This window comes from Hylobates moloch, unplaced genomic scaffold (genome assembly GCF_009828535.3).
Source record: "Hylobates moloch isolate HMO894 unplaced genomic scaffold, HMol_V3 SCAFFOLD_17, whole genome shotgun sequence".
Taxonomy (NCBI): domain Eukaryota; kingdom Metazoa; phylum Chordata; class Mammalia; order Primates; family Hylobatidae; genus Hylobates; species Hylobates moloch.
Window position 1 is genome coordinate 33,645,316 of NW_026652292.1, and position 16,023 is coordinate 33,661,338.

At 41.7% G+C, this 16,023-nt stretch overlaps 1 protein-coding gene across 2 annotated transcripts in view; it reads right to left on the bottom strand.

The window, feature by feature from the left end:
* NUP155 (nucleoporin 155) overlaps nucleotides 1-16,023 on the bottom strand; it is an 88,670-nt gene that overhangs the window by 19,998 nt on the left and 52,649 nt on the right. For both annotated transcript variants that reach the window (XM_032135531.2, XM_032135532.2), the window contains 3 exons: nucleotides 10,345-10,442; nucleotides 4,235-4,365; nucleotides 1,184-1,375 (listed from right to left, as the gene is read on the bottom strand). In XM_032135531.2, the coding sequence (XP_031991422.1) occupies nucleotides 1,184-1,375; nucleotides 4,235-4,365; nucleotides 10,345-10,442 (421 nt within the window). The remainder of the gene's footprint in view (nucleotides 1-1,183; nucleotides 1,376-4,234; nucleotides 4,366-10,344; nucleotides 10,443-16,023) is intronic.

Sequence of the window (16,023 nt, forward strand, 5' to 3'; positions counted from 1 at the left end):
AATTTTAGGCAGAAAAGTTTTTGACCAAAAATTCCTAGCTATTCTTAATTCCTCTCACAAATATGTTAAGCAAGAGAGCTTTTGTCTGGTAATTCTCTTACTTAGTCAATACATTATTGGGTAGCAGGCAGTCCATGCGACACTCATTTATTTATTTATTCCACCTGTAGGAATGGATCAATAAAAATGCCCCCATTAACTCTAATTCACCAAAAGATTTACTTGAAGTTTTAGTACTTTTCCTTAACCTAAGGAGATAAATTATTCCCTAAATTTCCTTAATTTCTAAATTTAGTGATTTTTCTTAATTTCTCACCTTTGGTTTTTTAATATGGCCTAGAAACACTATCAAAGATTCTTTATGAGCCGGGCGCAGAGGCTCATGTCTATAATCCCAATACTTTGCAAGGCCGAGGCAGGCGGAGGTCAGGAGTTCAAAACCAGCCTAGACAACATGGTGAAACCTTGTCTCTACCAAAAATATAAAAAATTAGCCGGGTGTGGTGGTGCACACCTGTAACCCCAGCTATTTGGGAGGCCGAGGCAGGAGAATCACTTGAACCTTGGAAGGTGGAGGTTGCAGTGAGCTGAGATCGTGCCACTGCACTCCAGCCTGGGCAACAGAGCAAGACTCTGTCTTAAAAAAAAAAAAAAAAAAGAATATTCTTTATGAAAAACTTAAAGGAGGGCCGGGCATGGTGGCTCATGCTTATAATCCCAGCACTATGGGAGGCTGAGGCAGGAGGATCACTTGAAGCCAAGAGTTCAAGACCAGCCTGTGCAACAAATCGGAACTTGTCTCTATAAAAAACAAAAAAATTGGCTGGGTGTAGTGGTGCACACCCGTAGTCCCCAGCTACATGAGAGGCCCGCTTGAGTCTAGGACTTAGAAGCTGCTGTGAGCTATGATCACAACACTGCACTACAGCCTAAGTAACAGAGTGAAACCCTGTGTCAAATAAATAAATAAAAATATTTTTAAAAAGAAAAGCTAAGCTTAAAAGAGTATACACAGGTTTTAAGAAGCCACATATTTCTAACCCCTTTCTTAGATGAGGATTCTGAGGCTAGGAGAGATTAAGAGATCTAACTGACTGAGGTCTTATATGAAGTGAAACAAGATGGTTCATCATACATGATACCTCTTATAACAAACAATGAAATAGGTAATAAAGTATCATACCTTAGAACAAATTGCATCATCAGTGCTATATAGAAGTGGGCAGATATCCTGTAAATGTAAACTAATGCCATCAACAGCGGCATTATCTCTGATGTAGCAGTTGATAAGAGAAGCAATTAATGCCCCTGTGAGTTCTTTGTCCCTGATTACAAGATCTTTAAAGGTGGTGATCTTCAGCTGCTCTTGAAGTTCCTAGGAGCATAAAACTTTTCTATCACAATTATAGAAATACCATATTTCTAAACATAATGAAATTATTTTAATAACTTAAAATAACCTAAATATTAATAGACTCTATAATTGAAAAGCGAAAATATACTAATTAGTAGAAACAAATTTTTGCAAACTTACATAAAATCATACAGAGTTGGAAAAGAACCTACAGTAGATCTAGTCCAAAACTCTCACTTTCCAAATGAGAAAAGTAAAGCTTAAGTAGAGCCAAAACTAGAGCCACATCTCCTGGCTTTGGTTATAAAATGGAAAAAACAATCACTTGGCAACATTTGAAAATCCTGGGCTTACATATTACTCTTCCTAAATACTGCTAGAATTCCATTATTCTAGGCCTTATAATAATATTGGAGTTTAATCTGTATTGTGAACAGATCTGCTTGTCCAAATGAAGCTCTGAAGTATTGATTTATACTATAGTAAAATATTCTGTTAGTGATGTGACTGCTATCTCTTTTTTCTAAATTAAAGGAAATATCCAAACTGTGTTAAAATTCTTGAACAAATCTTTAATTTGCATTCATTGAGCATGCCATTGGTGATGTAAGGAAGAGAGCTTTGAAGATGGATCACAAAAACATACCCAGGATAAAAACCTACCTACAATATATTTATCACTCAATAAAACTCAAAATTATTATTCTACTTGCTATGAAAAAGATAACAGTTTCATAATTAAATATATTAGCTTGAATTTTTAAAAATAAAAAACAGTATGTGTTTAAAAGAAACAAAACCACCAACAAAAGCCACAAATATTCATTGGACACTAGTGGAAAGAATTAGGAGACTGCCTTCCAATGTTGAAAAATGGTATACGAGAGTCGAAAATTAAGTGTTTCAGAGTAATGAAATATCCATACAGGACAAGGAAAAATTTTTTTTTACAGAATTGCAGCTAGTAACTGGGGAAGGAATCACAGATTTAAAATATTATCCTTTTGGCCGGGCATGGTGGCTCATGCCTGTAATCCCAGCACTTTGGGAGGCCAAGGCAGGTGGACCACGTGAGGTCAGGAGTTCAACACCAGCCTGGCCAACCTGGCGAAACCCTGTCTCTACTAAAACTACAAAAATCAGCCTGGTGTAGTGGCACATGCCTGTAGTCCCAGCTACTTGGGAAGCTGAGGCAGGAGAATTGCTTGTACCCGGGAGGTGGAGGTTGCAGTGATCTGAGATCACTCCACAGCACTCCAACCTGGGTGACAGAATGAGACGCTGTCTCAAAAAAAATAAAAAACAAACAAACAAATAAATAAATAAATATTACCCTTTTGTAATCCTAAATGAAATAATAAATTCCAGCAATGATTATCAATGGATGATTAAAGTCTGATGGAGAATTCCACAATGGCAGTATTAGGCTTACTACTTGAATCCAGCAATCCATCTTAGTATCACTAAAAGAAGGACAACAAAACCTTTTGTGTCTTCTAACAGTCTGATGAACAAACCACTACCTATTGAAGTATTCTATTCTTCCTCAAAAAAGGACCTGAACCGAATCAAGCCTATATAATAAACGTTCATTTTATAGAAAATGCAGGAGATAGAGGAAGAAGTTCGCTACAAAGAGGATTAAAAAAAAAGCCTTAGAATGTCCTTAGAATGCTGGACATTCTACTGGATTGATGACTGGATTTCTACAAGGCAACAGCAAGGAAAAGAAAAAGAAGGAAAGACTGCTTCAGATTGAAACAGATGAAAGAGAAACAACAAATTCCACTAGCAAACCAACTAAACTGTTTAGATTCTAATTTGAATGAACCAATCTGTAAAAACACATTTTTAAGACAGATTTTGCTATCAAATATTGATAGTTAATATTGGTAACTATCCAGTCTAGGAGACACGGCGAAACCCCATCTCCACAAAAAAATACAAAAATTAGCTAGGCGTAGTGGTGTGTGCCTACAGTACCAGGTACTCAGGAGGCTAAAGTAGGAGAATCACTGGAGTCCAGGGAGGTCAAGGGTGCAGTGAGCCGTGATCGTGCCACTGCACTCCAGCCTGGGTGACAGAGCGAGACACTGTCTCAAGAAAAACTGGTAACTGATCATGACATTGTTGTTATTCAAGGAACTATTTTTTTTAGAAACACAGTATCTTGAAAATGCTGAATGAGTCAAACGTATATGGGAGTTACAGTCTCACTCTGTCACCCAGGCTGGGGTGCAGTGGCACAATCATGGCTAAGTGGCGCCTCAACCTCCCAGGCTCAAGTGCTCCTCCCACTTCAGCCTCCCAAGTAGCTGGGACTACAGGCATGTGCCACCACACTTGAATAATTTATTTTTTATTTTTAGTAGAGGTGGGTCCTGACATCTTGCCCAGGATAGTCTTGAACTCCTAGGCTCAAGTGATCCTCCTGCCTCAGCCTCCCAAAGTGTTGGGATCGCAGGCGTGAGGCATGGTGCCCAGTCAAGAGTATTTAATTTAGGTTGTTGGGCCCTTTGAAATTATAAGCAAAAGTCTGTGTGTCCATGTTGATATGCATTTCTTTAAGGGTAGTGAGAGATAGCTTTCATCAGATTCTCAGAAGAACCTGTAGCTCAAATAAAGGGTACAGTCCACTGTTTTAAAAAATATGTTTTGTAAAGTATGACTTCATTCACATACCCACAAGTAAAAACTTGTGGCTTTGACAAAATAGGTCCCCCAAGTTGGTACGCTTTTGTGCAATCTTCCCATAACATACTAACTTCATCATAACTTAAATGCTTCCCAGAATAGTCCCCTCCAAAGCCAAAATACTCATCCAAAAAAATCCAAACATAGTATTAACGGTATAATCATAAAAAAATTAAAAAAACTTACTTTCTGAAGTTCTGCCACAATGACAGTGAATTGATGTTCACAAAGAAGTTTCCATAAAGCCAGAGCCTGATACGATTTTCGAACCAACTGCTGAATTGCCTGAAGTGAAATCTTTTCACTTAGTTGAGCCTCTAATGAGAAAACAAAACTAATAAATTATTATAAAATAACATAGGTTAAGTTGCTTTATTTCAAATAAAAACTGTAGTTAAGGTTGAAAACCCTGTTGTTTTCTTCCTAGCCCCCATTAGAGGCAACCATGATAATCAGTAGTATTTATGTTTTTATCTTCTCTACGTGTCTGTATATAGATATACATGCTTCTGTGTTTGTGTAGGTACACATAAACCATGAAAATATTGCTGTGTGGCCGGGCATGGTGGCTCATGCCTGTAATCCCAGCACTTTGGGAGGCCGAGGCAAGTGGATCATGAGGTCAGGAGATCGAGACCATCCTGGCTAACACGATGAAACTCTGTCTCTACTAAAAACATAAAAAATTAGCTGGGGAGGGGGGACGGCGGGTGCCTGTAGTGCCAGCTACTCGGGAGGCTGAGGCAGGAGAATGGCGTGAACCCGGGCGGCGGAGCTTACAGTGAGCCGAGATCGCGCCACTGCACTCCAGCCTGGGCGACAGAGCGAGACTCCGTCTCAAAAAAAAAAAGAAATTGCTGTATTTTTAACAAATACACCATCGCTTTTTCTTTTTTCTTTTTTTTTAGACGGAGTCTCGCTCTGTCGCCCAGGCTGGAGTGCAGTGGCGCGATCTCGGCTCACTGTAAGCTCCGCCGCCCGGGTTCACGCCATTCTCCTGCCTCAGCCTCCCGAGTAGCTGGGAATACAGGCGCCCGCCACTAAGCCCGGCTAATTTTTTGTATATTTAGTAGAGACAGGGTTTCACCATGTTAGCCAGGATGGTCTCGATCTCCTGACCTCGTGATCCACCCACCTCGATCTCCCAAAGTGCTAGGATTACAGGCGTGAGCCACCGTGCCCGGCCCACCATCGCTTTTTCTATTCAGTTATATGTTCACAGGCTATCCACACTGATAAATATAAATCTAGTACATTTATTTTCACTACTGCGTGTTCCATCATGCAAGTATACCACAATTTGGCCCATTTTTCACTTGGAGGACATTACACTGTTTCTAGTATTTTGATAATGAAACAATGATGCAATAAATATTCTTAAAGAACATCTCCTAGAAAGCACAGTCAAGTTAGTCTAGGACTGAGTTTCTCAAACCCTAGATCAACATGCATTGGCGAGTCATGAAATCAATTTAGTCAGTTATGATAGCTTTTTGCTCACCCCTCAAATATAGAAAGTAGAAAATAATTCAAAAAAGAAAGAAATATTAGAGTATAAAACAGGTAGAATTATTTCAGGAAAACCTATTTTAGTTTGTGTGTATGCTTTTGAACATCTTAATCATAATTTAAGATATATTTCTTTTTTTCCCCCGAAACGAAGTCTTGCTCTGTTGCCCAGGCTGGAGTGCAGTGGTATGATCTCAGTTCACTACAACCTCTGCCTCCTGGGTTCAAGCGATTCACCTGCCTCAGCCTCCCGAGTAGCCAGGATTACAGGCACCCGCCAGCATGCCCACCTAATTTTAGTATTTTTTGTAGAGGCAGGGTTTCACCATGTTGGCCAGGCTGGTCGCAAACTCCTGACCTCAAATGATCTGCCCGCCTTGGCCTCCCAAAGTGCTGGGATTAAAGGCGTGAGCCCCCGCACCTGGCCATGTAAGATATATTTCTTACTGTGGGAAAAAGTTTGAAAAAAAATCCTCTAAGGATATATACCTAGAAGTGAAAAAATCAGCTTTAAGAGTATATATTTAGCTTTTACCGGATATGATCACATTGTTCTCCAAAGCAGCTGTTTCAGTATAAACTGCCAGCAATTCAAATGCTCTTATTTATACAAATCCTCACCAATGTTTGGTAATGTAATCTCAAAGCCATACTGAACTATCATTAGCTGCTCAGAAAAAAAAATTTGCTAAATGGTGACTGGGCACAGTGGCTCAGGGCTGTAATCCTAGCACTTTGGGAGGCCGAGGTGGGCGGATCACTTGAGGCCATGAGTTTAAGACCAGCTTGGCCAACATGGCGAAACCCCATCTCTACTAAAAATCCAAAAATTAGCCAGGTGTGGTGGCACATGCCTGTAATCCCAGTTACTCAGGTGGCTGAGCCACGATTATCACTTGAACCCAGGAGGTGGAGGTTGCAGTGAGCCAAGATGGCACCATTGCACTCCAGCCTGGGCAACAGAGCAAGACTCTGTCTCAAAACAAAACAAAACGAAACAGAACCGAACAGAATAGAACAGAAACAAAATTGGAGGAGAAGCAAACAATTTTAACATTTTTTCAAAAAGAGAAAAAAATTTAAGGCCAGGCACAGTGGCTCACGCTGGTAATCCCAGCACTTTGGGAGGCCGAGATGGGCAGATCACAAGGTCAGGGGATCAAGACCACCCTGGCTAACGCGGTGAAATCCCGTCTCTACTAAAAATACAAAAAAATTAGCCGGGTGTGGTGGCGGGTGCCTGTAGTCCCAGCTACTTGGGAGGCTGAGGCAGGAGAATGGCGTGAACCTGGAAGGCGGAGCCTGGGCGACAGAGCAAGACTCCATCTCCAAAAAAATAAGAGAGACAAAAAAATTTAAAAGACAGTAAAAAAGAATTTACAAAATGATGAATAGAAACCTAGGGTCCTGAGTAGGGAAGAAAGTAGCTTGGGACAAAAATAAATGGTTGAATGTTAATTGAGAAAGTTCTATTGGCCAGGCATGGTGGCTCACGCAAGTAATCCCAGCACTTTGGGAGGCCGAGTTAGGCGGATCACCTGAGGTCATGAGTTCAAGACCGGCCTGGCCAAAGTGGCAAAACCCCGTCTCTACTAAAAACCCAAAAACTAGATGGGTGTGGTGGCACACGCCTGTGATCCCAGCTACTTGAGAGGCTGAGGCAGGAGAATCGCTTGAACCTGGGAGGTGGAGGTTGCAGTAAGCCAAGATTGCGCCACTGCACTTCAGCCTCGGCAAAAAAGCGAGACTCCGTCTCAAAACAAACAAACCAGAAAGTTCTATCACGGCCAAAAAAAGTAAATCTAACCCTAACAATGGAAGGCAAAATAACTTAGAAAAAATTAAAAGGCATAAAAAGTTCCTGCAATAACTTATTATTATTCTAACTTGTATCTGGAATAACTGAAGATTATGAGAACTTTTCAGTTGCCTTGCTCTTTCCTTACTTGTTACTACTTATAATTGATAAAAAGCACAATGACATACTTGATTCATATTTTTAGCTCTATAAAAAGGCATACTAATCATTAGGGAAATGCGAATCAAAATCCCAATGAGATGCCATTCCGTGTTCATTAGGATGGCTATATATAAAAGAACAGAAAAACGACAAATGTTGGCAAAGATGTGAAGAAATTGGAACCTTTGTGCATTGCTACTAGAAGTATAAAATGCTGTGGCTGGCCAGGCACAGTGGCTCACGCCTGTAATCCTACCACTTTGGGAGGCCGAAGTGGGTGGATCACCTGAGGTCAGGAGTTCAAGACCAGCCTGGCCAACATGGTGAAACCCCGTCTATACTAAAAATAAAAAAATTAGCTGGGTGTGGTGCCACATGCCTGTAACCACAGCTACTCGGGAGGCTGAGGCAGAATTGCTTGAACGTGGGAGGTGGCGGCTGCAGTGAGCCGAGATCGCACCACTGTACTCCAGCCTGGGCGACAAGAGTGAAACTCCGTCTCAAAAAGAAATAAAGATAAACATAAAATGCAGTAGTTGCTATGAAACAGTATGGCAGTTCATCAAAAAAATTAGTAACAGAATTACCATATGATATAGCAATTCCACTTCTGGGTATATACCCAAAAGAACTGAAAGCAGAGACTTTAATTTGTATTTGTTCACCCATGTTAATAGCAGCATTATTCACAATAGCCAAAAAAACGGAAGTAACTCAGCGTCCATCAACAGATGAATGGATAAAGGAAGTGTGGTATGTGTGCACATATGGACATATACACAATAGAAATTACTCAGTCTTAAAAAGGAAGGAAATTCTGACACGTTACAACATGGATGAACCTTTAGGACAGTATTCTAAGTGACATAAGCCTGTCACAAAATGAAAAATTTGATTTCATTCTAATAGGGTACCCAGACTGGTAAAACTCAGAGACAGAAAGTAGAAAGGTGGTTGCCAGGGACCTAGGACAGGGGAAAAAAATGGGGGGTTATTATTTCATGGGTACAGAGTGACTTTTGGTGTTTATTTTTTTTAAGACAGAGTCTTGCTCTTGTTGCCCAGGCTAGGGTGCAGTGGCACAAATTCAGCTCACTGCAACCTCTGCCTGCTGGGTTCAAGCAATTCTCCTGCCTCAGCCTCCCGAGTAGCTGGGATTACAGGTGCCCACCACCACGCCTGGCTAATTTTTGTATTTTTGATAGAGATGGGGTTTCAACATGTTGGCCAGGCTGGTCTTGAACTCCTGACCTCAGGTGATCCACCTGCCATGGCCTCCCAAAGTGCTGGGATTACAGGCGAGAGCCACCGTGCCCAGCCCAGAGTGACATTTTGGGGAAGATGACAAAAGTTCTGGAGATGGATGTTGGTAATGGGTACATAAAATGAATATACTGAATGCCACTGAAGTGTACACTTAAAAATAGTAAAAACGGGCCAGATGCAGTGGCTCATGCCTGTAATCCCAGCACTTTGGGAGGCTGAGGCGGGCGGATCATGAGGTCAGGAGATTTGAGATCATCCTGCTTAACAGGGTGATACCCCGTCTCTACTAAAAATACAAAAAAAAAAAAAAAAAATTAGCCGGGTGTGGTGGTGGGCGCCTGTAGTCCCAGCTACTCGGAAGGCTGAGGCAGGAGAATGGCAGTGAACCCGGGAGGTCGAGCTTGCAGTGAGCCAAGCTCGTGCCATTGCACTCCAGCCTGGGCGACAGAGTGAGACTCTGTCTCCAAAAAAAAAAAAAAAAAAAAAAAAAAAGTAAAAATGGGGCTGGGCATGGTGGCTCACATCTGTAATCCCAGCACTTTGGGAGGCCGAGGTGGATGGATCACCTGAGGTTGGAAGTTCGAGACCAGCCTGACCAACACAGAGAAACCCTGTCTCTTCTGAAAATACAAAATTAGCCGGGCATGGTGGCACATGCCTCTAATCTCAGCTACTTGGGAGGCTGAGACAGAAGAATTTCTTGAACCCGGGAGGCAGAGGTTGCAGTGAGCCAAGATCGCGCCATTGCACTCCAGCCTGGGAAACAAGAGTGAAACTCTGTCTCAAAAACATAAACAAATAAAAGGTAAAAATGGTAAATTTTATGGTATATATATATTTCACCACAATAAAAAAAACATAAAGAAATAGGTGTGTATCATGTTTTCTGGTGGAGGAAGGAACAAAAATGTATATGCTAAAAGAGATAGAGAAATATACAATATCTATATTATCCACTTTCCCAATCACACTTTTTTTTTTTTTTTTTTTTGAGACGGAGTCTCGCTCTGTCGCCCAGGCTGGAGTGCCGTGGCGCAATCTCGGCTCACTGCAAGCTCCGCCTCCGGGGTTCACGCCATTCTCCTGCCTCAGCCTCTCCGAGTAGCTGGGACTACAGGCGCCCGCCACCACGCCCAGCTAATTTTTTGTATTTTTAGTAGAGACGGGGTTTCACTGTGGTCTCGATCTCCTGACCTCGTGATCCGCCCGCCTCGGCCTCTCAAAGTGCTGGGATTACAAGCGTGAGCCACCGCGCCCGGCCTTTTTTTTTTTTTTTTTTGTGGCAGGGTCTCACTCTGTCACCCAGGCTGGAGTGCAGTGGCATGATCTCAGCTCACTGCAACCTCTGCCTCCCAGAAAGAGGTGATCCTCCAAACTCAGCCTTCCAAAGTGCTGGTATTACAGGTGTGAGCCAGCACCCCAGACCCAATTACACTGATATTTTAATAACAAATATTTGTGTACAAAGTACATCTTACTAAGAAAGTCCATTGTTTTCTATTCAAGTAATAAAATTTTACTGAGGTCATGTACGCTTAACTGATGAGAAGCAATAATTTACCATGAAACTTCCTCTGCAGCTCCTGTTGCATTTGCTGGGGATTTCCGTTTTCAGGACGCATGAATCCTATCAGCCTCTGCTGCACTTTAGCAGTAGTACTGAAACAGAAATTGCAGAATGTGTGTGTTTATAACAGCTTTGTTGAGATATAACACATATTTATACAGTACAATTCAAACATTTAATATGTATACTTTTTAAAAATAATTCATAAGGTTGGGCAACCATCACCAGAAGGGCTGATGGCCAGAAAAAATTTATGACACAGACTAAACAGATGCTACTTAAAATGACTGAGATTAAATCAATTACGTGACTGAGAACATCAGCTATAAATTTTCCTAATCTGTAGAAAAAAAAGATCAAGTAAAAAGAGGGGGTAAGGAGAGAAAGGAAAGAAGGAAATTACGGAAGAGAAGAAACAAGCTAGATACAAAAGAGTTAATATGATTCTCCAAAGAGAATGGGACAGAAGAAATATAGATTGAGTATCCCTAATAAAAAAAATCTAACATCTGAAATGTCCCCAAATCTGAAATGTTTTGCGCATCAGCATGATGCTCAAAGGAAATGCTCACTGGAGCAATTTGGATTTCAAATTTTCGGAATGAGGTGCTCAACCTAAGTATAATGCAAATATTCAAAAATCCAAAAAAAAAAAAAAGTGAAAGCCAAAACACTTCTGGTTCCAAACAGTTCAGATAAGGGATACTCAATGTGTACCACAATACATAAAAAACAAGAGAAGAAAACTGATCAAAGCCAAGACGTTCATTCTAAAGGCTCACTGAAAGCTGTAAAGAAGATATACCTAAAGACATCATGTTGTGTTTAATTTCGGTAACAAAAAGAAAAAAACACAAAAAAAGTTTCAAAGTAAACACTAAGTCACTTACAAAGGAAAGAGAATCACACAGGTAATGTACTTTTTCATCTACAACATTAAACTCTGGGAAGAAAATGGTGCAAAATGTATATGAAGATCTGAGAAATGGTCTATGATCTTAAAATCCCACATTCATTGGGCAGTAAAAACGAACAAAGCATGAATACATCCTACCACATAAATCTCAAACATGAGCCCCCAAAATACACCAAGTGAAAGAAGCCAGACTCAAAGACCACACAGTATGATTCTGTTTATATGACATGTCAAGAATAGGCACATCTACAGAGATAGAGCAGATCAGTAAGTGTCTGGGGCTAAGAAGTGGGAATGGAAAGTGACTGCTAATGGACATGAGGTATGTCTCCTAGATAATGGAAGTGTGCTAAAACTGGACTGTGGTGATGGTTGCACAATTCTATGAATTTATTAAAAGTCACTGAACTGAACATTCAAAATGAGTAAATTTAGTGGTATGTAAAGTAGATCTCAAAAATCTGTTTAGAAAATTTCCATACTCAATGAAACTAATGTTACAGGAATCCAAGGGTTGGTCGAAATTAGGACATGTATTAATTCTATTGTTAAAGGTAAGGGGAAAATGATATGATCATCTCTGTAAAATGCAGTAAATACATTTGACAAACTCACTTATTGAATATGTTAAGCCTATTCAATATGTTAAACATATTCAATAAGGGCTGAGTGCGGATGGCTCATGCCTAAAATCCCAGCATTTTTTGAGGCCAAGACAGGAGAATCGCCTAAGCCCAGGAGTGCAAGATCAACGTGGGCAAAACAGTGAGACCTTGTCTCTACAAAATGTGAAATAAAAAAGTCAGCGGAGCATGGTGGCATGTGCCTGTAGTCCCAGCTACTCAGGAGGCTGAGGTGGGAGGATCACTTGAAGCTGGGAGGTCAAAGTTGCAGTGAGCCGTGATCATGCCACTGCACTCCAGCCTGGGCAACAGAGTGAGACCCGTCTCAAAAAACACCTCAGTAAGGGTGGATGCAGTGGGTCATTCCTGTAATCCCAGCACTTTGGGAAGCTAAGGAGGGAGCATCACTTGAGGCCAAGAGTTTGAGACCAGCCTGGGCAACACAACCCTATCTCTGAGAAAAATAAGAAAAAATCAGCCAGGTATGGCAGCACACGCCTATAGCCCCAGCTACTCAGGCAGCTGAGTCTGAGGTTGCAGGGAACAATGATCACATCACTGCACTCCAGCCTCAATGACAGAGCAAGATTGCCTAAAAAAGAAAAAAAAAGAGAAAAGACAGAGAGAGATTAGTGGCTGGGCGCAGAGGCTCACGCCTGTAATCCCAGCACTTTGGGAGGCCGAGGCAGGTGGATAACCTGAGGTTGGGAGATTGAGACCAGCCTGACCAACAAAGAGAAACCCTGTCTCTACTAAAAATACAAAATTAGCTGGGCGCGGTGGCTCATGCCTGTAATCCCAGCTACTCAGGAGGCTGAGGCAGGAGAATCGCTTGAACCCGGGAGGCGGAGGTTGCGGTGAGCCGAGGATCACGCCATCGCACTCCAGCCTGGGTAATAAGAGCAAAACTCTGTCTCAAAAAAAAAAGAGAGAGAAAGAGATTACCTTGTGCAGAGAGGAGAAAGCAAGTAGAGCTAGACAAGAAAAGATGGAAAAGATGAAACTATCTCTATTTGCAGATGACAGAACTGCTTATGTGAAAATTCAAGAAACGTCAATGAAAAAAACATCCTGCTAAAAACTGTAAAGAGAAATGAGTAATTAAGAGAAATTAGAAGTAGATTAGAAAATTTACATATAATTGCAGATGTAATGGTAAAATTCAATTAACAGAAGACCATAATGTTAGGGAAAAAAAAAAAATTTAAAAACGTCTGAGAAGTAAAATTCCAGATAATTTGGAGGGGGAGGGATGGCAGTAGAAGGCAAGGAAACAAAATGTAATAGTTTGTTAAATTATTAATGTTGACTGAGATGCATGTCTGTCAGAATTTAAAACTAATAGAGGAAGAAAAACCATATGTAGAACTTCTTGATTGGTGTTTAAGGTAGAGAGAGGCCTGATCAATCCAATACAATAGGGAAATGGGAAAGAGAAGAAAATAAACAAAAAGCACAAATTCAGGATGGGGAGAAAAAAATCAAACATTTAACTAGACCAGATGCAGTGGCTCACACTTTGGGAGGCTGTAATCCCAGCCTCCCAGCACTTTGGGAGGCTGAAGCAGGTGGATTATCTGAGGTCAAGAGTTCAAGATCAGCCTTGCCAACATGGCAAAACCCTGTCTCTACTACAAATAGAAAAATTAGCCAGGCATGGTGGTGTGGGGCTGTAGTCTCAGCTACTTGGAAGGGTGAGGCAGGAGAATCACTTGAGCCAGGGAGTTAGAGGTTGCAGTGAGCTGAGATTGCACCACTGCACTGCAGCCTGGGAGACAAAGCAAGACTCTGTCTCCAAAAACACCAAACCAAAACAATAAACCACATTTAACTAATTCCAATAAAATGGGAAGGAGGTAAATTCTCCTACTTAAAAGATAAAGACAGGCCAGGCGCGGTGGCTCACCCCTGTAATCCCAGCACTTTGGGAGGCTGAGGTGGGCGGAGCATGAGGTCAAGAGATCGAGACCATCCTGGCCAACATGGTGAAACCCCATCTCTACTAAAAATACAAAAATTAGCCAGGCGTGGTGGCACATGCATGTAATCCCAGCTACTAAGGAGGCTGAGGCAGAACTGCTTGAGCCCGGGAGGCAGAGGTTGCAGTGAGCTGAGATTGCACCACTGCACTCCAGCCTGGGCAAGAGCGAGACTCTGTTTCGGGGGGGTGGGGGGAGGGAACACACACACACACAAAGTATGAACAATGTTACATAAAAGTGTACTTACTTAGACTCTGTTTTTGCTTTTAAAGAAGTGTATATTTATGTATGCGTTATTATTTATTTATGATTTTTTTTTTGAGACAGAGTTTCCCTCTTGTTGCCCAGGCTGGAGTGCAATGGCATGATCTCGGCTCACCGCAACCTCCGCCTCCCAGGTTTAAGCGATTTGCCTGCCTCAGCCTCTCTAGTAGCTGGGATTACAGGCATGTGCCACCACACCTGGCTAGTTTTGTATTTTTAGTAGAGACAGGGGTTTCTCCATGTTGGTCAGGCTGGTCTCGAAATCCCGACCTCAAGTGATCCGCCCGCCTCAGCCTCCCAAATTACTGGGATTACAGGCATCAGCCACTGCGCCTGGCCTATTTATGTGTTTTTGTAGTGACAAGGTCTCTTATATTGCCCAGGCTGGTCTGGAACTCCTGGCTTCAAGCAATCCTCCTGCCTTGGCTTTCCAAAGTGTTCAGATTATAGGTGTGAGCCACTCTGCCTGGCCTACATATGCTTTAAAAAGATTATACTGTAATACCTTGTTAACAATTAATTCTAAGGAGTGATGTGACTCCCCGTATGCAATGTGATTATTATTTTTTCAACAAAAAGTCCGTATTACATTAGAGGCTTAAAAATACTCATTCTTGGCTGGGCGCGGTGGCTCACGCCTGTAATCCCAGCACTTTGGGAGGCCGAGGCAGGCGGATCACGAGGTCAGGAGATCAAGACCATCCTGGCTAACACGGTGAAACCCAGTCTCTACTAAAAATACAAAGAATTAGCTGGGTGTAGTGGCAAGCGCCTGTAGTCCCAGCTACTCGGGAGGCTGAGGCAGGAGAATGGCATGAACCTGGGAGGTGGAGGTTGCAGTGAGCTGAGACCACGCCACTGCACTCCAGGCTGGGTGACAGAGTGAGACTCTGTCTCAAAAAAAAAAAAAAAAAAAAAAATCTATTGCTGGGCATGGTGGATCACCTGAAGGTGGTCAGGAGTTTGAGACCAGCCTGGCCAACATAGTGAAACTCCATTTCTACTACAAATACTAAAAATTAGCTGGGCAGGGTGGGAGGCACCTGTAATCCCAGCTACTCGGGAGGCTGAGGCAGGAGAATCGCTTGAACCCAGGGGGTGGAGGTTGCAGTGAGCCGAGACTGCACTATTGCACTCCAGCCTGGGCGACAAGAGCGAAACTTCGTCTCAGAAAAAACCCAAATGTCTACTCTTGGTCGGGCATGGTGGCTCACGCCTGTAATCCCAGAACTTTGGGAGGCTCAGGCCAGTGGATGACAAGGTCAGGAGTTCGAGACCAGCCTGGTCAACATGGTGAAACCCCGTCTCTGCTAAAAATACAAAGAAGAATTAGCCGGGAGTGGTGGTGCACGTCTGTAATCTAAGCTACTTGGGAGGCTGAGGCGGGAGAATTGCTTGAACCTGGGAGGCGGAGGTTGCAGTGAGCCAAGTTGGAGCCTTTGTACTCCAGCCCAGGAGACAGAGCAAGAGTCCGTCTAAACACATGCCCACACAAAAACTTGTACAGGAATGCTCATATCAGCATTCTTATTAGCCAAAAAGCTGAAACAACCCAAATATCTATCAACTGATAAACGAGACAAAGTAATAATACATGCTACAACAATCAAACCTTGAAAACATGCTTAGGGAAAGAAACAGACACCAAAGGTTATCTGTTGCATACTTCCATTTATATAAATATTTCTATAAAGATTCCATGTATATAAATATGTCTAAAAATATTCCATTCATATAAATATTTATATAAATATTCCATTTACATATATTTATATTATATATTTACATATATTATATAATAATATGTATCATATATTATAAAATATAAATTATATTTATTTATATAAATTTATAAAATATAAATTTTATATTATAAATATAAATTATA